This window comes from Lepus europaeus, chromosome 9, assembly GCF_033115175.1.
Source record: "Lepus europaeus isolate LE1 chromosome 9, mLepTim1.pri, whole genome shotgun sequence".
In the NCBI taxonomy this organism is placed as follows: Eukaryota; Metazoa; Chordata; class Mammalia; order Lagomorpha; family Leporidae; genus Lepus; species Lepus europaeus.
The window spans coordinates 21,995,318-22,017,670 of NC_084835.1; the positions used below are offsets into that span (position 1 = coordinate 21,995,318).

General features: G+C 44.5%; 1 protein-coding gene across 5 annotated transcripts in view; it reads right to left on the reverse strand.

The window, feature by feature from the left end:
- SETD2 (SET domain containing 2, histone lysine methyltransferase) overlaps nt 1-17,264 on the reverse strand; it is a 118,662-nt gene extending 101,398 nt beyond the window's left edge. The window contains exons 1-3 of one of the 5 annotated variants that reach the window (XM_062200727.1): nt 17,127-17,230; nt 15,084-15,194; nt 3,135-3,206 (exon numbers count right to left, since the gene is read on the reverse strand). Coding sequence is in view for 2 of the 5 variants with exons in the window: in XM_062200725.1 (XP_062056709.1) it covers nt 17,125-17,197 (73 nt within the window). In the remaining 3 variants the exon portion in view is untranslated. Of the gene's footprint in view, nt 1-3,134; nt 3,207-15,083; nt 15,195-17,124 lie in introns of all 5 variants that reach the window. The other 4 variants (XM_062200728.1, XR_009866788.1, XM_062200726.1 and 1 more) reach the window with 4 other exon arrangements.
- Nucleotides 17,265-22,353: the final 5,089 nt, after the last annotated feature.

Sequence of the window (22,353 nt, forward strand, 5' to 3'; positions counted from 1 at the left end):
GCTCTCAAAAAACAACCTTCAAAATAGAGACAATGAAAATAAAAACCCTCAGGGCTGGTGCTATGGCATAGTGGGTTAAATCACTGCCTGCAACACCAACATCTCAGATGAGTGCCGGCTCATGTCCCAGATGCTCCACTTTCAATCTAGCTCTCTGCTAATGGCCTAGGAAAAGCAGTGGAGAATGGCCCAAGTGTTGCATCCTGTCTCCCAAGTGGGAGATCCAGATGAAGCTCCTAACTTCAGCCTGGCTCAGCTCTGGCTGCTGGCCACTTGGGCGTTGAGCCAGCAGATGGAAGACCTCTGTCTCTCCCTCTCGCTAACTTTCAATTACACAAATAAACCTTTTAAAATAAGTAAATAAATAAATCCCACAATGTGATGAAACGTAGAGACAAAAAAGATAAGGTATCTCCTTTTATACACAAAGATAGTAATTCCAAGTCTCTCTCCTTCATAAATACTTCCTTTGCTATGTTAAAGATATTGCAAAAATACTTTTATTTTTTCATGTTTCACAAGCGAAATTTTTTCTTCTGTCATAAAGAAAAGGGGATTGTTCTGGTGCAGCAGGTTAAGCCTCCACTTGCAATGCCGACATCCCACATCCAAGCACTGGTTTCAGTCCTGGTTATTCTGCTTCTGATCCAGTTCACAACTAATGTGCCTGAGAAAGTAGTGCAATGGGCCCCTGCCACCCATGTGGGAGACCAGGGTGGGGTTCCTGGCTCCTGGCTTTGGCCTGGCCCAGACCTGACTGTTGCAGTCATTCATGGAGTGAACCAGTAAACTCATCTCTCTCTGTGTCACTCTACCTTCAAATAAACAAATATTAAAATTATATACATGGACTATTTTCTATTTTAGTAACAGAGCAAATACAGCATTCCAGATCAAAATTAAAAACCACTGGAAAGAAATGAAGTAAAATTCTCCTGAAGAAGAAATGTTTAAATGCAAAGATAAGCCATTTTTAATTTTCTGGTTTTTGTGAAGACATAAAGCATTTATTTTAAAATGCAATTAATGTTTAGAATATAGAAATGCTTCTGGTCAACTAACACACAGACAAATAGGGCAAAACCCATGCCACTAGAAAACACACACACATACATTTTTCCAAAACAAAGCCAAGCATAATATAGAAGAATAAACACTAATGCACTAAGAACACCACCATTTCAAGAACATTCACCATTTCAGAAAAAGAAAATAAGGTTAAAATAAAGTTCACAAATGTCCATCCATGTACTAGGGTAAGAACAGAAGAGTAAATGTCCATGAAGTGAGTAGCTGAGTAACTGCAGGATATCCATTCCCTGGAGTACTTTATAGCTTCAAAAAGTAATGATGAATATCTCTATATAATGGTACTTTAAAAGTTTGTGGAAAATACAAATTATGAAAATTATGGATTTCAAATTCTTTTGTACAAAAATAAACGCTTATTAATTCCATTTTCCCATGAACTCTTTAAAGTACACTCCTGCTCTGAAATGATCTCCAGAATGTATTAACAAAAAAAAAAAATCAAGACACAAAACAATATATTTAGTATGTTTTTTTTTTCTTGTCAAGAGGAGTGAAGGAAACATATTTGCTTCATTTTCAAAATCCAAGACTCAGCCAAAATGAAACATAATGGCTACATATCAAAGGAAATGGGGAAGGGAGAACAGGGATGAAAGATACACCTCTTTGAACATCCTTTTATTGCAGGGACTAAGAAATGATGTAAAATGTATTTTCTTAGGAAGAAACAATTTATAAAAATTGAAATAAAACTATCCAAAAAATGTATCAAGTAAGTGACTAGTCAAGAAAAGTTAAATTAAAACCAATCTATTATGACCACATCTCTCTTATTGAATAGTCATAGCCTAGGAGCAAAAAAAAATTCTTAAGCTGCATTTAGTAGTCTTAACTATCAAAACAATATGGATAGAGATCAGTGTTGTGGCTTAGTAGTTTAAGCCATGGCTTTCAACAATGACATTCCATATCAATATGAGTGCCAGCTGCTCCACTTCGGAAACAGCTCCCTGTTAATGCATCTGGAAAGGCACCAGATCATGGTCTAAGTCCTTGGGCCCCTGTCACCCAGCTGTTGCAGCCATTTGGGAAGTGAACCAGGGTATGGAAGGCATATCTCTAGCTGTCTAACTCTACTTTTCAAATAAATCTTAAAAAGAAATATGGGTATTATTAATAAAATTTTTATATATAGATAAAACTAAGTTAATGTCATGAGGAACCAAAGCCTTCAGTATACAAGAGAAATAAACATTTAAAAATAAAAGCTCTCTCTACTTAAATATGAATTAGAAAAAAATCAGTATGAATGAGTTTTCTTTTTCTAAAAAATACAGATATTGGGGCTGGCACTGTGGCATAGTGGGTTATGCCGCCACCTGCAGTGCCGACATCCCACATGGGCACCAGTTCAAGACCTGGCTAATCCACTTCCGATCCAGCTCTCTGCTATGGCCTGGGAAAGCAATAGAAGATGGCCCAAGTTCTTGGGCCCCTGCACCCATGTGAGAGACCCGGAAGAAGTTCCTGGCTTCAGATTGGCACAGCTCCAGCCATTGTGGCCATTTGGGGAGTGAACCAGCGGAATGGAAGACCTCTCTCTCTCTGCCTCTCCTCTATGTGTAATTCTGACTTTCAAATAAAATAAATCTTTTTTTAAAAAATAAAGATATCCTAATTCTGTCCAGTGAAACAAGATAGAAGCATTTACAATCCACTAACAATGAGTGGTATGACTAATGTCTATATTGTAGTCTGTAAAAACCATTTTCATTACAAGGATCCAAGGCTTACAAGAAAAATAATTTACTCCAAGACTGAGGTAGGGGGTATATAAATGAGCTAGGGCCAATGAAGTTATCAAAGATTACCAGGATCTGCAAAAGGACATAGAAGTCAATCTGAAAGGCTTCTACTGGTCAAAGATGAAGCAGTTGAACAGTAGGAACAAAACTGAGTTGTATGTATTCAGACACAGCATATAAATAAATGAATTTTAAAAATCCATATTGGCCACCTTTTGAGGTTAGACTGTCAATAATTGGACATTATATTATTATCTGAAAAATTGACAAAGGAAAAGAATCCAGTATATTTCCTACCTTTCCTGCAAGAACTGTACTTCTGGGCAATCAAACAGTTGGTAATAGTTCTTCTTTACAGAAGAATTTCAGCTAATAATAAATGCAGAAGGAATGAAATTAGAAAAAACACTATTTATGATTCCTATGGAATGGATCTAGGCAACAATCACCAATGAAGCTAAAACCAGTAGTTGTTATGAACATCAAGTTGACTACACCAGAACCTATTGATCAATTTTAACATCAATAAAAACTTAAGGCAACCTAATATGTGCCTTGGAATATGGTGTAATAGGTATCCAATAAACTGCTTGCAAGTGATAGGGGGTGAGAATCTGATATAATTACCATTTTCCAAAAATATTAGCAAAGAAAAAACCATGTTAGAAGATATCATAGGGGGCTGGCACTGTGGCGTAGTGGTCCAAGCCTCTGTCTTCAGTGCCAGGATCACATACAGATGCCGGTTCCAGTCCCTGCTGCTCTACTTCCTATCCAGCTCCCTGCTAATGCACCTGGGAAAGCAGTACAAGATGGCTCAAATGTTTGTGCCCCTACACCAACATGGGACGCCCAGAAAAAGCTCCTGGCTCCTGGCTTCGGTTCAGCTCAGCTCTGGCCATTGTGGCCACTTGGGGAGTGAACCAGTGGATGGAAGACCTTTCTGTCTTTCCCTCTGTCCATAACTCTAACCCTGAGGTAGAGTTACAACCTCTCACAACAGTGAGTGGTTGAAGGAAGGGGTACTCAAAGCCAGCAGCCAGTAATTCAATCCAAGCCTCCCACCCGAGTGACAGAAAGAAATCATTTTTTAAAACCTTAAAAAAAAAAAGACACCATAGGATGTATACAGTCAACAAATGGAATGAAAGGACAATTGTAGGGGCTGACATTGTGGCACAGTGGGTAAAGCCCCCGCCTGCAATGCTAGCATCCCATATGAGCACTGGTTCAAGTCTAGGCTGCTCTACTTCTAATCCAGCTCCTTGCTAATGCACCTGGGAATGCAGCAGAAGATGGCCCAAATAATGCTTGGGACACCTATATCCCATATTGGAGTGCCCAGTTTGAGTCCCAGCTCCACTTCCCACTCAGCTTCCTGCTACTACTGTGCACCTGGGAAGCAGAAGGAATTGCCTCAAGAAATTGAGTCCCTGCCACTCATGGGGGGAGACCTGGGCTTGGACCTGGCTCAGCCCTGGCTGATGTGGACATCTGGAGCATCAATCAGCAGATCGAAGATCTCTCTCCTTCAAATAAAATCTGGTTCCAATTTTGACTCATGAAATGTCACCTAAAACAAAAAGCTTTAAGTATTATTATCTGGCATAGTCTTTTTCATTTATCTAAGTTTCCTCATAATTAAATATTAATGGTATAGAACTGTATATTCATATAATATGCCCATGTAATAAAACTAGCTAATCTATACAAACTAATTTTATCTGAATATATATATGTATGTATATATATATATATATATATATATATATATATCACTTTTACGATATCTCAAATGTTGTATTATACCAGAACTTAAGAAAATGCAACTGGACTACAGCAATGTCAAGTTCCTAATCACTTTATCAAAGAAAGAAATTAAGTACCATTGATAGCTCACTGGAGAAAACCAAATCTTGTGTTCTATGACAAAGAACTATTATTACAAGCAGACAAGGCAAATGGACCATTCACAGAAACAATTAAAAAAAAAATATAACCAGGAGAGACTATGACTTGGAATTAACAATGGTATATAGGGGCCGGCGTTGTGGCTCACTTAGTTAATCCTCTGCCTGCGGCACCAGCATCCTATATGGGCGCCAGGTTCTAGTCCTGGTTGCTCCTCTTCCAGTCCAGCTCTCTGCTGTGGCCCGGGAAGGCGGTGGATGGCCCAAGTGTTTGGGCCCCTGCATCCACATGAGAGCCTGGCTCCTGGCTTCAGATCGGATTTGGGGGGTGAACTAGTGGAGGAAAGAACTTTCTGTCTCTCTTTCACACTAACTCTGTCAAAAAAAAAAAAATGGTATATAACAAAGGTGGAGTTAGGAGATGAGAGGTGGAGAAAGACTGAGGACAGTAACAAAGGTATGGAGCAGCCTCAAGAGGAATGGGGAATTAACATTTAACTAGTCTTCAGGCCAGCAAACAGTTTTTACTTAGTCACAAGTACTAAAATTAAGTATAGAGTTTTTTTTGGTTGTTTTTTGTTTTTTGTTTTTTGTTTTTTTGACAGGCAGAGTGGACAATGAGAGACAGACAGAGAGAAAGGTCTTCCTTTTTCCATTGTTTCACCCCCCAAGTGGCTGCTACAGCCAGCGCGCTGCGCCAATCCGAAGCCAGGAGCTTCTTCCTGGTCTCCCGTGCGGGTGCAGGGCCCAAGGACCTGGGCCATCCTCCACTGCACTCCCGGGCCACAGCAGAGAGCTGGACTGGAAGAGGAGCAACCGGAACAGAATCTGGCACCCCGACCGGGACTAGAACCTAGGGTGCCGGAGCCGCAGGCAGAGGACTAGCCTATTGAGCTGCAGCGCCGGCCTTTTTTTTTTTTTTTTTTTTTTTAAGATTTATTTATTTGAAAGGCAGAGTTACAGAGGCAGACAAAGAGACAGAGAAAAAGAAATGTCTTCCATCCACTGGTTCACTCCCCAGATGGCTGCAACTCATTCAGTCCTCCCCCTCCTTTCTTATTGCAGAGACTCAGGTTGGAGAGGCTGGGGAGGGGATGCTCACACTAACTCCTATCCACTGATTCACTCCCCAAAAACCCACAACAGTGAGTGGTTGAAGGAAATGGTACTCAAAGCCAGGAGTCAATGATTCAATCCAAGCCTCCCACCTGAGTGGCAGAAACCCAATCCCTTGAGCCATCACCACTGCCTCCCAGAAGTTGGAATTAGAAGCAGGAGTCAAGTATCCAACACAAGCACTGTGATGTGGCAATGTCCTAACCAGTGGCTTAACTGTAGGTCCAATGCCTACACTCATATTCATTCGTGTATGTACATGTGTATAGTTTTACTCAGTTTTATTCCATGTACAGATTTGTGTAAAACCACCAACATGAATCAATATATAACATTTTATCAGTGGATTTACTTTTTTTAAAAAAAGATTTCTTTATTTTGAAAGAGTTATAGAGGCTGGCACCGCGGCTCAATAGGCTAATCCTCCACCTGCAGAGCTGACACACCGGGTTCTAGTCCCGATCCGGGCGCCAGATTCTGTCCTGGTTGGCCCTCTTCCAGGCCAGCTCTCTGCTGTGGCCAGGGAGTGCAGTGCAGTGGAGGATGGCCCAAGTGCTTGGGCCCTGCACCCGCATGGGAGACCAGGAGAAGCACCTGGCTCCTGGCTGCGGATCAGCGCAATGCACTGGCTACAGCGTGCAGGCCACAGCGCCCATTGGAACCAACAGTAAAGGAAGACCTTTCTTTCTGTCTCTCTCACTGTCCACTCTGCCTGTCAAAAAAAAAAAAAAAGAGTTATAGAGAGACAAAGTGAAAGGTCTTCCCATCCACTGGTTCACTCCCCAAATGGCCTCAACGGCCAGAATTGAGCCTGGCTCCTGGCTTCAGATCAGCCCAGCGCCAGCCGTAGCAGCCATTTGGGGGGTAAAACAACAGAAAAGGAAGACCTTTCTCTCTCTAACTCTGCCTGTCAAAAAAAAAAAATTATGTGGAGAAACAGTAATCATGAAAATAAAAATACTTAAGCAATGGGTACATTTCAGAACAGCACCTAACAAAAAAATTTGCAACAAGCATATGCACAGCTGAAAAAATGTCTAACACAGTAAAGTTCTAACTCCTTATTCTTATTCTCTGACACTACCATTATCTTCTCTAACAAAGTATTTCAAGAAAGAATGGCATCAAGTATTTTTTGGTAGTCTTGTTGTCTCCCTAAGGTACATGAGTAAATACCATAATTGGGCAAACTTTTTATATTCAATCACTTCTGTTTCAACGTGTTCTCATTTAGTCAGTAACATTACTTTCTTACAAACTGTTAGTCTGCCTAAAAGACCATATACAGGATACTTCTCATAACTGAGAAAATTAGTTTCCTAAATAATTATGCAACAATAAAATTTTTGCTGTTTTGATTTTTTTAATGGACCTGGTAAATCGAAGTTTAAAGAGTATACCTATGGGGCCAGCCCTGTGGTATAGCAGATAAAGTCACCATCTGCAGTGCCGGCATCCCATAAGGGCACTGGTTCAAGTCCTAGCTGTTTCACTTGCAATCCAGCTCCCAGCTAATCCTCCTGGAAAAGCAGTAAATGGCCCAAGTACTTAGGCCCCTACACTACCACATGAGGACTCAGATGGAATTCCAGGCTCCTGGCTTCAGCCTGGCTCAGCACCAGCTGTTGAGGCCATTTTGAGAGTGAACTTGTGGATAGAAGATCTGTCTCTCCCTCTCAGTGTAACTCTTTCAAATAAATAAATAAATCTTTTAAAAAAATTTTTTACTTGACTTGGTTATCTAAGAGAATGCTTGTTCTCAGATAAAACTTCAAAATATTTAACAGAGAAGGGTCATGATGTCTGCAACTAACCCTCAAAAGGTTCAGGCAAAAATAAGTAAACAAATTTTTTTTTAATATAGGAAGGCAACACAAATAATGCAAAATTCCAATGACTGGTTAACTAGATTAAATGTATATGAGAATCATTGTATTATTCTTCCAACTTCCCTGCAAGTTGGAAATCTTTTCAAAATAAAGTTTTCAAAAATAGATCTTAGGGCATGTGTTTAGACTAACAGTTAAGATGCCTGTATCTCATTTCAGAGTACATGCTTCCATACCCAGTTCCAGCTTCTCACTACAGCTTCCTGTTAATGCAGACCCAGGGAGGCAGCAGTGATGGCTCGAGTGACTAGATCTCTGCCAACTCTATGGAACACCTGGATGGAGTCCCTAGTTTCTGTTGCAGGTATTCAAAAAGTTAACCAGTAGATGGACCCTCTCTGTATCTGTCTCTGCTTCTCAAGTTAAAAAAAATAAAATAAAGAATGGTGCTTTCTCAGAAAAAGAAAGAATTCTAAACTTGATTTTCAGTGACTCTAGGTGTATATTGGTGTTTCTTTCTTTTTTTTTTTTCCAGTTTTTTTCATTTTATTTGGAAGGCAGAAAGAGTTCTTCCTTCTGCCAGTTCACTCCCTCACATGCCCATAATAGCCAGAAGCCCAGAACTTAAATGAAGCCTTTCATGTGGATGGCAGGGAATCAAATACTTGTACCATCACTTGCTACCTCCAAGGGTGTGCATCAGCAGGAAGCTGGATCACAAGCAGAGGCAGGGGCCAGCACTGTGGCATAATGGGTTAAGCCACTGCCTGCGATGCCAGCATCCCATGTGAGCACAGGTTCGAGTCCTAACTGTTCCACTCCCTGCTAGTCCAGCTCCCTGCTAATGTGCCTAGGAAGGCAGCAGAGGATTGCCCAAGTGCTTGGGCCCCTGCACCCACATGGGAGACCCAGAAGAAGCTCTTGGCTCCTGGCTTCAGCCTGGCCCAGCTCCAGTCATTTGGGGAGTGAACCAGTAGATGGAAGATTCTCTCTGTAGCTCTTTCAAATAAATTAAATTTAATCTTTAAAAAAGAAAAGAAAAACAAAGGCAGGAATGAAACCCCAGCACTCCAGTATGGGATGCAGAAGTCCCAATAAGCACGTTAATCGCCAGAGTAAACCACCACCACATAAACGGCATGGTGTCTAACATGGATTGTCTCTCAGGGTCCTACAATAATAATTCTTAATGCATTATAAAATACAATACTTTATAGGTACTCTTGGAAGAAATTAACAGAAATGAAGCTTTTAAATTCTCTAATCCAAGATATCTTTTGTCATCCAGCACAACCATTACAGCTTCTCTGCAAAAACTGACAAGATTGATGGAAAACTGAATGTTAGGGTAAAGAAAAATTATTACATTGGGGCCAGTGTTGTGGCAAAGCAGATTAAGCCAATGACTGTAACACCGGCATCCTGTATTGGAACACTGATTCAAATCCCAGCTGCTCCAATTCCAATTCAGTTCCCTGCCAAAACACCTCAGAAAGACGCAAAAAGATGACCCAAATGATTGGGCCCCTGCCAACTATATGAGAGATCCAGACAGAGTCCCAGGCTACGGGCTCTGGCCTGGCTTAGACCCACTTATTGTGGCTATTCGGGGGAGCGCACCAGTGCATGGAAGAGCTCTTTTTCTGTCTCTCCCTTTCTTTCATTTTGCCTTTCAAGTAAATCATATAAAAATTATTACAAATATCTGTTAAAGAATAAATTGTAGGGCCTGGTGTTGCAGCACAGTGGGTTGGGCCAGTGCCTGTGACACTGGCATCCCATATGGGCACCAGTGCATGTCTTGGCTGCTCCAATTCCGATTCAGCTACCTGCTAATGTGCCTGAGAAAGCAACGGAAGATGGCTCAAGTGTTTGGGCCCTTGCCACCCCTGTTGGAGACCTGGATGGAGCTCCTGCTTCTGACACATGGCCCAGACCTGGCTGTTCCAGCCATTTGGGGAGTCAGCAGATGGAGGATCTCTATCTCTTTCCCCATCTCTCTGTAACTCTGCCTTTCAAATAAATAAGTCAATCTTTAAAAAAAAAAAAAAAAAAAACTTGCTCCACCGGCGCCACGGCTCAATAGGCTAATCCTTCGCCTGTGGCGCCAGCGCTCCGAGTTCTAGTCCCAGTCGGGGTGCCGGATTCTGTCCCGGTTGCCCCTCTCCCAGGCCAGCTCTCTGCTGTGGCCCGGGAGGGTAGTGGAGGATGGCCCAAGTGCTTGGGCCCTGCACCCGCGTGGGAGACCAGGAGAAGCACCTGGCTCCTGGCTTCAGATCAGCGCAGTGCGCCGGCCGCAGCGGCCATTGGAGGGTGAACCAACGGCAAAAAGGAAGACCTTTCTGTCTCTCTCTGTCCACTCTGCCTGTCAAAAAAAAAAAAACCAAAAACTTGCTTGATGTATTTCTAGTGACATCATAAAAAAAGAATGATCTTCCTGAAATTTCTATAGAACAGGCAAGAACAAGGAGGAACATGAATACTGAAGAGGTATACCCTATTTTAATTACTCAACTATTTCATCACACCTTCCACATTTATCAGGAAAACCTTCAACTCTATTTTGCTCTCTCATGTACTTCAGTAGCCTCAAGAGAGCACTCTGGCTTGTGGAACCATACCTCAATCACTATAAAGCAATACCCTGGGGCCAGCATTGTGACATAGCCAATTGCTGTCCAGCTGCCCCACTTTGAATCCAGCTCCCCACTAATGGCCCACAAAAAGCAGCATGTGGGAGACCTAGATGAAGACCCTGGCTTCGGCCTAGCCAAATCCCAACCACTGCAGCCATTTGGTTAGGTGAATCAGCAGATGGAAAAAAAAAAAAAAAATCCCTCTAACTAAAAAAAAAAAAAAAAAAAGCTATTCCGTGTCTCCTTTATATACCTCCATCACTACACTACAAAGCTATTCACTTCTCTCTTATATACAAAGATTCTAATTCATGAAATGGCAGCAAAGCTATAAAGGTCCAGATGGTATATAGAACCCTGTGACAGGGATAGTGTTGGGGCATAGTAGGTTAAGTATCCCAGTACCAGTATCCTATGTGGCACCAGGTCAAGTCCCAGCTGCTCCACTTCAGATCCAGCTCCCTGCTAAAATGCCAGGGAAAGTAGCAGAGGATGGTCCAAGTGTTTGGGCTCCTGCCACCCACGTGGGAGAAGCTTCTGCCTCCTGGCTTCAGCCTGGCCCAGTCTTGGCTGTTGTGGTCATTTGGGAAGTGAACTAGCAGAGGTAAGATCTTTCTCTGCCTCTTCCCCCTCTCTCTCTCTGTAACTCTGCCTTTCAAATATTACAGAGAAGAAAAGGCAGAGGTCTTCCATCCCCAATTAGCCATAACGGCCGGAGCTGCACCGATCCGAAGCCAGGAGCCTCCTCCAGGTCCCCCACAAGGGTGCAGAGGCTTCTCCACTGCCCTCCCAGGCCACAGAAGAGAGCTGGATTGTAAGTGGAGCAGCCAAGACACACAGGTGGCAGCTTTACCCGCTATGCCACAGAGCTGGCCCCTCAGTTGGTTTCTTATACACCTCCATCTCCATGTCAAATAAGATGAATTAGGAGAATCTGACTATCCTGTTTTATGTTTGAACGTGATGGAATATTATTGTCTAGTTACTAGGCTTGCTTTCTGTTAAATTCAACAAATCACAGCACCTTGAATGTACTGTTCTCTCTAGTTGCATCTTTTCAGTCAATAGTAATATTAAGAGAATTAACACTGTCCTAATTCTTAAATCTTCAGGGCCTGGTATTATGGTGTAGCAGGTAAAGCCTCTACCTGTGATACTAGTATCCCATATGGGTGGCAGTTTGAGTCTCAGATGCTCTACTTCCGATCCAACTCCCTGCTAACATGCCTCGGAAAAGTAAAGATGCCACCAGTGTCTGGGCCCCTGCAACTCATATGGGAGATTAGAAGCTGCTCCTGGCTTCTGCCTGACCCAGCTCCAGCTGTTTTAGCTATCTAGGGAGTGAACCAGCAGATAGGGGATCTCTATCTGTATCTCTCTCCCTTTCTCTCTATGGTTTTCAAATAAATAGAAATGTTAAAAAAGATCTTCATAAAACCCTTTGCAGAACAACTTATCACAATCCCCACTTTATAAATAAGGACATCAAGTCACAAATTAAGAAGCCTGCCCAAATTCATCAAGTTATTAAGTAAAGAAGTAAAGATTTCCCAGTGCTGGGATTCTATCTGGGTAGTCATGGGCCAGTGCAGCCATTTGGGGAGTGAACAAACAGATGGAGGATCTTTCATTCTAACTCTACCTTTCAAATAAATAAATCTTTAAATAAATAAACCAGGAGTTTTGGCTCCACGACCCAGGGGTTTAATTCTTGTGTGCCCTAGACCACTTTGGCAGTTTAATGAAGTTTAAAGATTCTTTCACAGCCTAGGATTTTTAGATGCATAAGGGGCCTGCATTGTGGTGCAGGTCAAGCAGCCACTTCGGAGTGCCAGCAGCACATATCTTAGTGCCAATTCAAGTCCTAGCTGCTCCATTTCCAATCAAGCTCCCTACTAATGTACCTGGGAAAGCAACAGAAGATGGCCCAAATACTTAGGCCTCTTCCACTCATGTGGGAGACCCAAAGAGAGTTGCAGGCTCCTGGCTTCAGCCTGGTGCACCCCAGCCAATATGGCCATTTGGGGAGAGTGAACCAGCAGATGAAAGAGCTCTGTCACTTTCAAATTAAAAAAAAAGGTTTGATTGCAAAGGAAACCAGTTATATTAGGAAAGAAGAAAATGCTTAATTTGTAGTAGAGTAATATATATGCTTAACAATCTAGTGATGAACCTCTTACCTACTGTAATTTCAATGTTTACAACAAACAACCATATTTTGAGTTATCTACAATATATACACTATTAAAATATCTAATTTTTACTTGCAGTAAAATCAGAGGTACCTTTAGTAATACTTTAGTCTGCTGTTTACATTAGTAATTGAATGAAATGTTTACTCTGCCCCAAGTTCACAGATATTATCCACCTTAAGACCTCTATACTGCACACTACAACAATCTTCTTTACACTGGAGTTTAAAAGGACCAATCCTTCATCCTTCTCTCTCTCTACAGGAAATCCCTTGGTAATCACATCTAGTCTCATAGCTCGTAATACTACCTAATTTGGACAACAAAAATTTATCTCCAGGAGCCAGCGCTGTGCCGCAGCGGGTCAACGCCCTGGCCTGAAGCACTGGCACCCCATATAGGCGCCGGTTCGAGTCCCAGTTGCTCCTCTTCTAATCCAGCTCCCTGCTATGGTCTGGGAAAGCAGAAGATGGCCCAAGTCCTTGGGCCCCTGCACCCATATGGGAGACCTGGAAGAATCTCCTGGCTTTGGATCAGTGCAGCTCCTGCCATTGTGTCCAATTGGGGAGTGAACCAGTGGATGGAAGACCTCTCTCTCTCTGCCTTTCCTCTCTCTGTGTAACTCTTTCAAATAAATAAATCGTTTAAAAAAAATTATCTCCAATCTCAAGCTTGGATATCAACTCAAGCCAAATGTCTAACAGGCATCTCAAACTTACTCAAACTTATAAATTCTTTAAAAAAAAAAAAAAAAAAAAGCTTGTTTACTTGAAAAATCAGAGTTACAGAGAGGGAGAGACAAAGAGATCTTCCATCCACTGGTTAACTTCCCACTCCCCAGTGTCCAGGGCTGAGGCAGGCAAAGGCATGAGCCTCATTCAGGTCTCCCATATAGGTGGCAGGGACCAACACTTGGGCCATCTTCCACTGCTTTTCCCAGGCACATTGGTAGGGAGCTGGTTCAGAAGAGGAGCGGCCAGAACACCAACCAGTACCCATACGGAATGCTAGCATCAAAGGCAGCAGTTTTACCTGCTACACCATGACTCTAGCCCCACTAAACTTACTATGTCTTAAACTGAACTCCTAACCTATTCTGAAACTTGTTCTTTCCACAGTGATTCCTATCTTAGTTAACAGTAACTTTCTAATTGCTCAGACCAAAAGCTCTGAAATCATCTTTGGCTCTTACACACATCACATCTGACTTATCAACAAATCCTACTAATCTGATCTTCAAAATATATCCAAAATTCATCCATTCTCAACACTCTTCTGTTATCACCTTGTACAAGTCACCAGCACTGCTCTTCTGGATTACTAACTTCCTTATAAGTCTCCAGGCTTCCACTACTGGTGCCCTCTGCAAAATGAGTGATCCTTCTGAAGCTGAAAGTGGACCATGTCATTCCTCAGGTCAAAATTCCCAGCAAAGTCCTTAGAAAGGCTCTGTAAAACCCTATGAAATCTGTACCCCATCCTACCCTGACCCAATTCACTATTTCTCCTTCTTGTTCATTCCATTCTAACCATACTGGGCAGAACTCACAAGTCTGCCTTAGCACCCTGGACTAACCATTCCCTCTGCTTGAAATGCCTTCTCTCCAGATATTAACATGACTACCTCCCCTTAAGTGTTTGGCTAAATATCTCTCAACTAGGGTCACCCAGTCTACCCCATTTCAAATTATAACCTCCTTCAACAATTCTGATATGTTACCCTTACCCTTCACTTTCCAAAGCACTTACCTTGGAACATTCCATTTAATTTACTGTTCTTAGGATGTATACTTCAAGGGCTCTAGAGTGCCTACTTTCAGCATACAATAGATACACATATATTCCAAGAACAGCCCCTGTATCATGGTAAAGTACTTGCCTGTCTCCTTCATTACAGGAGTTCCCGGAAAACTCCGACTAGATCTAATTTGCAGTGTCCCCAACACCTGTCCTTGGGCCTCCTCATACTGTATAGCTAATGCAGATACTCAAGTGATTACAGCTATTCTCAATTGAAACACAATATCCTATACGCTGCATGAAAAAGGTCAGAACTTACAGCTGTATCTGATTAAGAGTACACAACCAACACAGATCACACCTCAACTATTACTGTAATCAAAATCAACTGACATTTTACTTCAATTTCTTTATATCTAAGCACAATTTCAAACTATAAAAAGTCTAAAAAGGTAATCTTAGTCATTCCCTCTCCCAGCATGTTACCCTCTCCCAAACCAACCTAATCTTTTCATGCTCAACTTAAATTCTACTGCTTAAATTTTCCTTGATGACCCCACCTAGAAGCACTTCCACATGCCACATTCTTTGCCAAGTGCTTTTCATATATTATCTCATTTAATTCTCCCATATATCCTAGGTGTGCTACTATTACAAAACCTATTTCAAAGATGAGAAAACTCAACCTCAGAGAGATGAAGTAACTTGTCCCACATTAAATCAGTGTTCAAACCCAGGACTATTTGAAATCCAAGTTCTTAAACCCTATACTGCACTACCTTTCCCTTTCTAGCATTATAAACACTAACTAGCTTATACATACTTCCTTATAGGGTTGTCACTTCACTTCTCATTTTCCGGGTTAGACTTCATTTTCTTCATCCAGAAAACAGGTGGTATTATTCAGGATGCCTAGCAAGATCCCCCTCCAGACCTTATAGTATTATGAAAGAAAAAAATGTATAATTACTCACAAATCCCATACAGGTTAACACACAGGGAGAAATAAATATATTTATTTAGAATTTAGTCACTGTTAGAAATTCAAGGCAGCAGAGACAGAAACACAGTAAAAACTCTAAGACCTTCTGTAATATAAGAAAACATTCTTGGTTCTTTCCCCATTGATGGTCACCAACGATGCATTTCTGAGTCCATTTTCCCACATAATATGAAAAACTGTCTTCTCCAAAGAAATGTAAGGATGTCATGCTTAAAGTTGCTGGACTTCAACAAACCAACTGGTAAAAGGAATTGAAAGCAAGTGTTTGGCCCACTCAAAGGCTAGTATGTTACTTTGTAGCTTTACTTCAATAAGCATTTATGGGACTATGATACAGAATTTTTTAAGGCTTTCTAAGTTCTCAAACCAAAAATCTGTAACATGAGCTTTGCAATTGGGCTAGTTGCACTGCAAATGAAAACAACCTAATTAGGGTAATGTTAACCCATGGCCCAGAAACCATGAAAGGATAAAGCCATGTTGAGTCTCACTATTCCAAGTGAAGGCTGGGTTTTGTTCTAGAAAAGCAAAATACTGAGTTCTTGTTTTGTGCAGAGATGACCATAAGCACTCCAAGAGAATTATGTGTTGCCGCCAATCCTAGAACTAACATGTAAGATCCAGACATTTCTGGACCAAGGTGAAAAGGTTTAGCAAGAAGAAGAGCACAATAAATCTAAGGTTCAATATGTATAAAGAGCAAAGTTCTTGGAATCATTCCGGTGCTAAGTCTGACAGTTTCACTTGAAACCCATGTTAACCACTCGGTTTGAAAAGCTGTATTCCTAGGTCTAGACTTCAACAAACGGGGCTTCAAATGGCTTTCCAAAACAATGGTCTTGCCAGGCTGAGAGAAAAGAGGTGACTCCAGGCTCCGGGAGAGGCCTCTCTGAGCCATCAGACAGCAGCAGACACAGCCCTCAACACAAATACAAAAATGTTCTAGGAACGAGACTCTACTTCGGTTCTCTAGAACACTGACTTCTTTAGAGAATCCTCAAATGAGCCTTGATTTTTCACTAAGTCTTCACAAGAAGTGAAAGTCATCCATTTAGGCTAAGAGCTTCCCGTGACGAAAAGAACAGTCTTCGAAAGTGTGCAAATCCTATAATCTACAAGAAAACGTAGACCCCAGCAGAAGGCTTTCATTTTCGGGTGAAAAAACAAACCCGGTGTCACCGCGACAACGGGGCCACACAAACCTCACCACCATTGCAAAACCCCAGTGCCAAAGGTGCAAAACGTGAAGCCGGAAGCGCTACGGGCCAGGATCGACTTTCCAGGAGGACAAATCAAACCCCGGCAGCGCAGCGCGGGCCCCTCCGCGGACTCGGGCCGGGCGACGCGCGCTAGGCCCTTCCGGCCCGAACCGCCGCCGCCGGGAGGCCGGGCGACGGGCCGGGCTTCCACCCGAGCCCGGGGATTCGCGGCCTACCCTCGCCAGCGCCCTCTCATCGGCCCCGGCCCCCGCAGCTGCTCCGATTCGGCTCCTGCGCTCACAGCTTGGCCCGGGCTGCCCGCGGGGAACCCGCCGGGAGCGCCCAGCTCCCACCGGCCGCCCGGGTCCTTGCGGACGCGGCAGCGGCAGCGGCAGCAGCGGAGGCCGCGGCCGCCCCTCCCCCACAGGGCCGGCCCAACCGCCGCGGCGACGCGAGCCGCAGCGCCAATGCCGGGCCTCAGCGCCGGGCCGCCGCCGACCAGGCCAGGCGGCCCGGGCCTGCTCGCCGCACCGACTGCGCGAGGCCGCCGCGGGCCCGTTACTCCTCGCGCCGGCCCGCGCCGCCACCCATCAGGACGCGCCGCCTTCGCCTCCAGCTGAGGCGGCCCCGGGCCGCGGGAGGCCGCCGCGGAGCTGATACTCACTCAGGGGTCGGGTGTTCGGGGTCGTAGAAATCCCCCATCTTCGGAGGCGGCTGCGGCGGCAGCTGCTTCATGCGGGCTCGGCTGGAGGCGGCGGCGGCGCGAGCCCCCTCCCCGCGGCAGGGCGACGCGGGGGGGAGGGAACGGGAGGGAAGGAGGCCGCTGGTCCGACCGCGGCGGCGGCGGCGGCAGGGGCGGCCCGCGTCGCTTGCACACTCGCTCGCTCCCTCCCTCCCTCCGGCGCCCGCCCGCCGCGCTCTCCCTCACACACTCACACGGGGAGCGACGCGCACCCCGCCCGCCCCTCAGCCTCGCAGGCTCGGCCCCTTAAAGAGACAGGCACGAGCCGCCCCTCGGCCGCCAGTCGGCGCGCCTGCAGCTGCGGGCAGAGCCCTGGCAGAGGCGGGCGGGACCGGGGCGCAACGCTGCCGGCCCGGCCGGACCCTGCCTGCGGCTTCCCGCAGACAATAAGGCCTGGGACCGAGCGCTGTCGGCCGGTCCGGGGCCGGGAAGGGCGGCACCGCGGCCCCTCCCTCCGGCTGCGGGGCTGCGGGGCGCGGAGGCGGGGCCCGGCCTGCTCCCGGGTGGTGTGCGGGCGACGACGACGCGGGGACGGCCCGAGCCTGCCGGGACTCCCGCCCTCAGGACGTCAAGACCTGTGGCCCGGAGGCCCGGACTCCTCAGCGGCGCCCGGGAGCCTCAGCGGGACGCCCGGCTCTGAGGTAACGTGGCCGCCGCACCTCGCGGGACTTGCTCTCCTTTATCTCTCTTCGTTGTCTCTCCCCGTGGCCGCCTCGTTATGCCCCTCAGCGAACTTGGACACGGAGCTAGGCCGCGATGTCCCCGAGGCCGAGCCCCCGGACGCCCTGTCTCCCGCCGGGTCCGCTGCAGGCACCCTGAACCCTGCAGGTTTGCGGCTAACCCCGCGTGGCTCTCGAGGCCTTGGAGACAATGTCACTTTGCCGCAAAAAATGACAACATGAAAAATAGGACAACTTGAAAGGGCTACCGGGTTTTCGCTATTTGGGGAAGGAGAAGCAGAAATCTAATAAATCCTGGAGCTAAACGTCAGGACCGCAAAGAGCTTGCAGCAGTTGATCATTTTGAAATGGGGGGGGGGGGTCATAGGGTCAGCTCCTTTATGGCTTCGTTTTCACTACTTTTTAAACTGGACTTGACCAGCCAATAATAGGATGGCAGTATGTGTCATAATTACTGAAATGAGATACACAGGAGTGCAATTCACCCTTCACAGCTGTTTCTATGTCCTTTAATACGAAAGTCAGCCATGTCTGTTGGTGTTTTATCATCATCATTTCTCACTTGGGGATTCTTTTCGCTTGCCTCTACCCCACCCCCCCAGTTCCTCTGAACACAGCCTCAACTGTCAGGCACCATCTGATTCCCCGGGGCGAAGTCTCCCATGGCCACTTCTTGACACATCATAAATGTTACTGATGGCCCTGCTGTTTGCTTCATTGTAAGATGAGAGCATTGTGCACAGGTCCTCACTGTTGTAAGGATTGCGTGACATAATACATGGAAAGTCCTAAACCTCTGTAGATGTCAGCCCTTACTCAGGTATGAAAGGAGAGCGATGAAGAGCTAGCTCTCTCTGGCACTGTGGACAAATGGAGGCACCCTTGCTTCTCAGGCTTCCAGTGCCTCGCTGTAAAGCAGAGAGAGCTGTGAATATGCTTGCACAGTGCCTCAGATGCCACCTAGGCCGTGGGGAGTCAGTTTTATGTTAAACAGGCAGGAAAGGGTTATTTTAGGTGGAGGTGGCTGAAACAGTAAATATGTGATGAGAAACAAAGCTGAAGTGAGTGGGGAAAAAAGCAGTATAGTTTTCCTTTTTCTTTAATAACTAAGTAGCAGTTTTCTTTCAGGAGGTGTGGCTGGGCTCTGTAGTACCTGTGTTTCTTTCTTTCTTTCTTTCTTTCTTTCTTTCTTTCTTTCTTTCTTTCTTTCTTTCTCTCTTTCTTTCTTTTTTTATTGTACTCCCCCTTTATTTAGTATTTACCATAGAGTACACAAGTTCCAATAGCTTTCTTATAATTAGGGAAAAAAGCTTACAGATGCATAAATAGAAGGCCAAGTGAATTCTCATGCTGTAAATCAAATGAAGACTTTTTACTTAACCCGAACCACAAAAAACCTCCTTCTTCACAATATAGAAACTATTACAAAGTATAAAATCATAAACTTGTTTGATATTTTAAAGAATATTTACCTTAGGCCGGCGCCGCGGCTCACTAGGCTAATCCTCCGCCTGCGGCGCTGGCACCCCGGGTTCTAGTCCCGATCCGGGCGCCAGATTCTGTCCCAGTTGCTCCTCTTCCAGTCCAGCTCTCTGCTGTGGCCTGGAAAGGCAGTGGAGGATGGCCCAAGTCCTTGGGCCCTGCACCCATGTGGAGACCAGGAGGAGCACCTGGCTCCTGGCTTTGGATCAGCACAGCGCCAGCCATGGTGGCCATTTAGGGGGCTGAACCAACGGAAGGAAGACCTTTCCTTCTGTCTGTCTCTCTGTCTATAACTCTACCTGTCAAATAAAAAAGAAAAAAAAAAAAAGGATATTTACCTTAAATACCAAAACAGTCAAATGCCCAAGAATACTAGAGAGTTGTATAAAAGGCCTTAAGATCAAAGTTCCCATACTAAAATTTTGAAAAACTGTTTTCAAACAATTTAAACTAACCGAAACCAACAGCATGTTGCTGAAGAGGCATTTCTGTGTTTTTTGATAGCATTGGTCTGGTCAGAATCCAGTGCAATGTGCACATCCAACCATGTGGGTCAGTGGAAATTTTAAGTCCCAAACATAAATAAATGAACTGAATTTTTACAGGTAGTACCTTCATCTATGGTTGTCCTAGGGGTTTGTTGGATTTTTTTTTTTTTTTAGGTTTATTTTGTTTATTTGAAAGGCAGAGTTAGAGAGAGAGATGGAGAGAGAGAGAGAGAGAGAGAGAGAGAGAGAGAGATGCTGGTTCACTCTCCAAATGGCTGCAACAGCCAGGGCTGGGCTAGGCCAAAGCCCGCAGCTTCTTCCAGGTCTTCGACAAGGCTGCGAGAGCCCAAGCACTTGGGCCATCTTCCACTGTTTCCCAGACATATTAGCAGGGAGCTGGATTGGAAGTGCAACAACTGGGACTGAACCAGGGCCCATATGGGATGCCAGCAGAGGGTTAACCCTTTTACACCACAATGCTTGCCCCGGATTTGCATTTTTAAGTCAAAGAGAATACATCCACTTGTGCCTGACCTCCAGATCAAAGCTGTAAAATAATTTGGGTTTTAGCATTACTAGATGCTGACTAGCCCATACTTTCCTACACATAGCCTTCTGCAAACATGTTTAAAGGGAAAATGTCTGAAAGTCCTAGCATGAAATGTAAGCATTCTACTGCCAGAATGCTAAAAACTGCCAAAACCTTTATAATTGCTCCTGCTGTTACAGTCTTCTGTGGGCCCAGATGAAGACCATCTCGGCGATCCCCAGGTAGTAGTTACTGTGAAAGAAAGTTAGCTTTTTTGCACATCTTTGGCCTCAGGGGAAACAGAAGGCCAGAGATCAACCATTCCCTTCAGGTGCCTGGTAAAGGAGTAGGAAAAAGAAGAATTATAGTTGAAGCAGGGATATACCAGTTGATCCCCTGAACACATTCTCTAAAACTACTCTTTGTAAATGAGTTTTTGAGGTAATATATTGACCGGACAATTTTTGGAATTGACAATAACACGGAAGCAGCAACTAAATCAAGGTAATAGTGAGGTACTTTGAGGTGGTGCCTGTTTTCTTTGCACCAAGGCAAAGTTCTGCTGACTCAAATGGGAACCAGGCTACAGCGCCAGAAAAGAAAGACCATTCTCCTTGAATACACAGCTGGATCCCAGTTGGGAGGCTACCCCTACTCACTTACTTTGCTTCTTACCATCCTGCTCTTCCCTCACCAAATCCTTCCCCTAAATGAAGATTGTAAAAGCTCTGAGTGTGCTCCTCAAGAGATTCCAACTTTGGAGGAGTAACCAAGCCCAGGCCTTCAGACACTCATTATAGTTCCTTGCCTAGATGAGGGGAGGGGGTTACGCAAGATGGCAGTGATAACATGGCCCTAGGTGCGGCAGATTGGAGGTAGAGCAGCCAGGACTCCAATCAGTGCCCATATGGGATGCCAGCATTGCAGGTGGCAGCTTCAACTGCTATGCCACAACACCAGACACACAAATTGAAATGTAATCCCCACTTTGAGGTACTAAGAGGGTAGAAACTTCATCCAATTATGTTACTGGTAGATGGGATCCTTTGACAGATGATTTGGATTAGATGAGGTTGTTAGTGTGGAGCTCCTTCATTGACTCCTGATGACTTTATAGCAATGGGAGAGAAACACACATATTCCATGTCTCTTGTCATGTGATATTCTGCACTTCCTGGGGACCCTTCCAGCAAGAAGGCCATCAATAGATGGGGTCTCCCTAGACCTTGCACCTCCAGACTTGTGAACCAAAATAGATCTCTTTTCTCTGTAGAAGTAGCCAGCCCCAACAGGTACTAGGCTTAGTGGTTAAGATGCTAGTGTCCGGTGTCATGGTACCTAGTTTCAAGTCCTGGCTCTGCTCCTGATTCCAGCTTCCTATTAATGCAGATCTTGGGAGGCAGCAGGTGATGATGTAGTTAGGTCCCCTCTTCCCATGTTGGAAATCTGATTGAGTTATTGGCTCCCTGCTTCAGCCTGGGCAATTGTAGACTTCTGGGAAGTAATCTAGCCAGATGAGAATTCTCTGTCTATCCCTCTCCATATATCTGCCTCTCTCTCTCTCACTCACTCACTCAGTGTGTATATGTGTATCAATTTTAACCAAAAAAAAAAAGTAACCTATCTCAGGTATTGCATTATAGTAATGAAAAGTGGACTACCTCTGTATCTGTCTGTTGCTCTCTCTCTCTGTCCCTCTGTCAGTGTGTATGTATGAGTCTCAATTTTAACAAAAAAAGTAGCTATCTCATATTTCAATAATAAAAAATGGACTAGTATATACATATTAACCATAAAATTATGACTATATATTGGCAAATCCAGCATTAAAATAGAAATATGATTGGATATCTTTAAGTAGGAAACTATAATATACAGGTTTTTAAAAAAATTTTTTTTTTAATTTTTGACAGGCAGAGTGGACAGTGAGAGAGAGACAGAGAGAAAGGTCTTCCTTTTGCCGTTGGTTC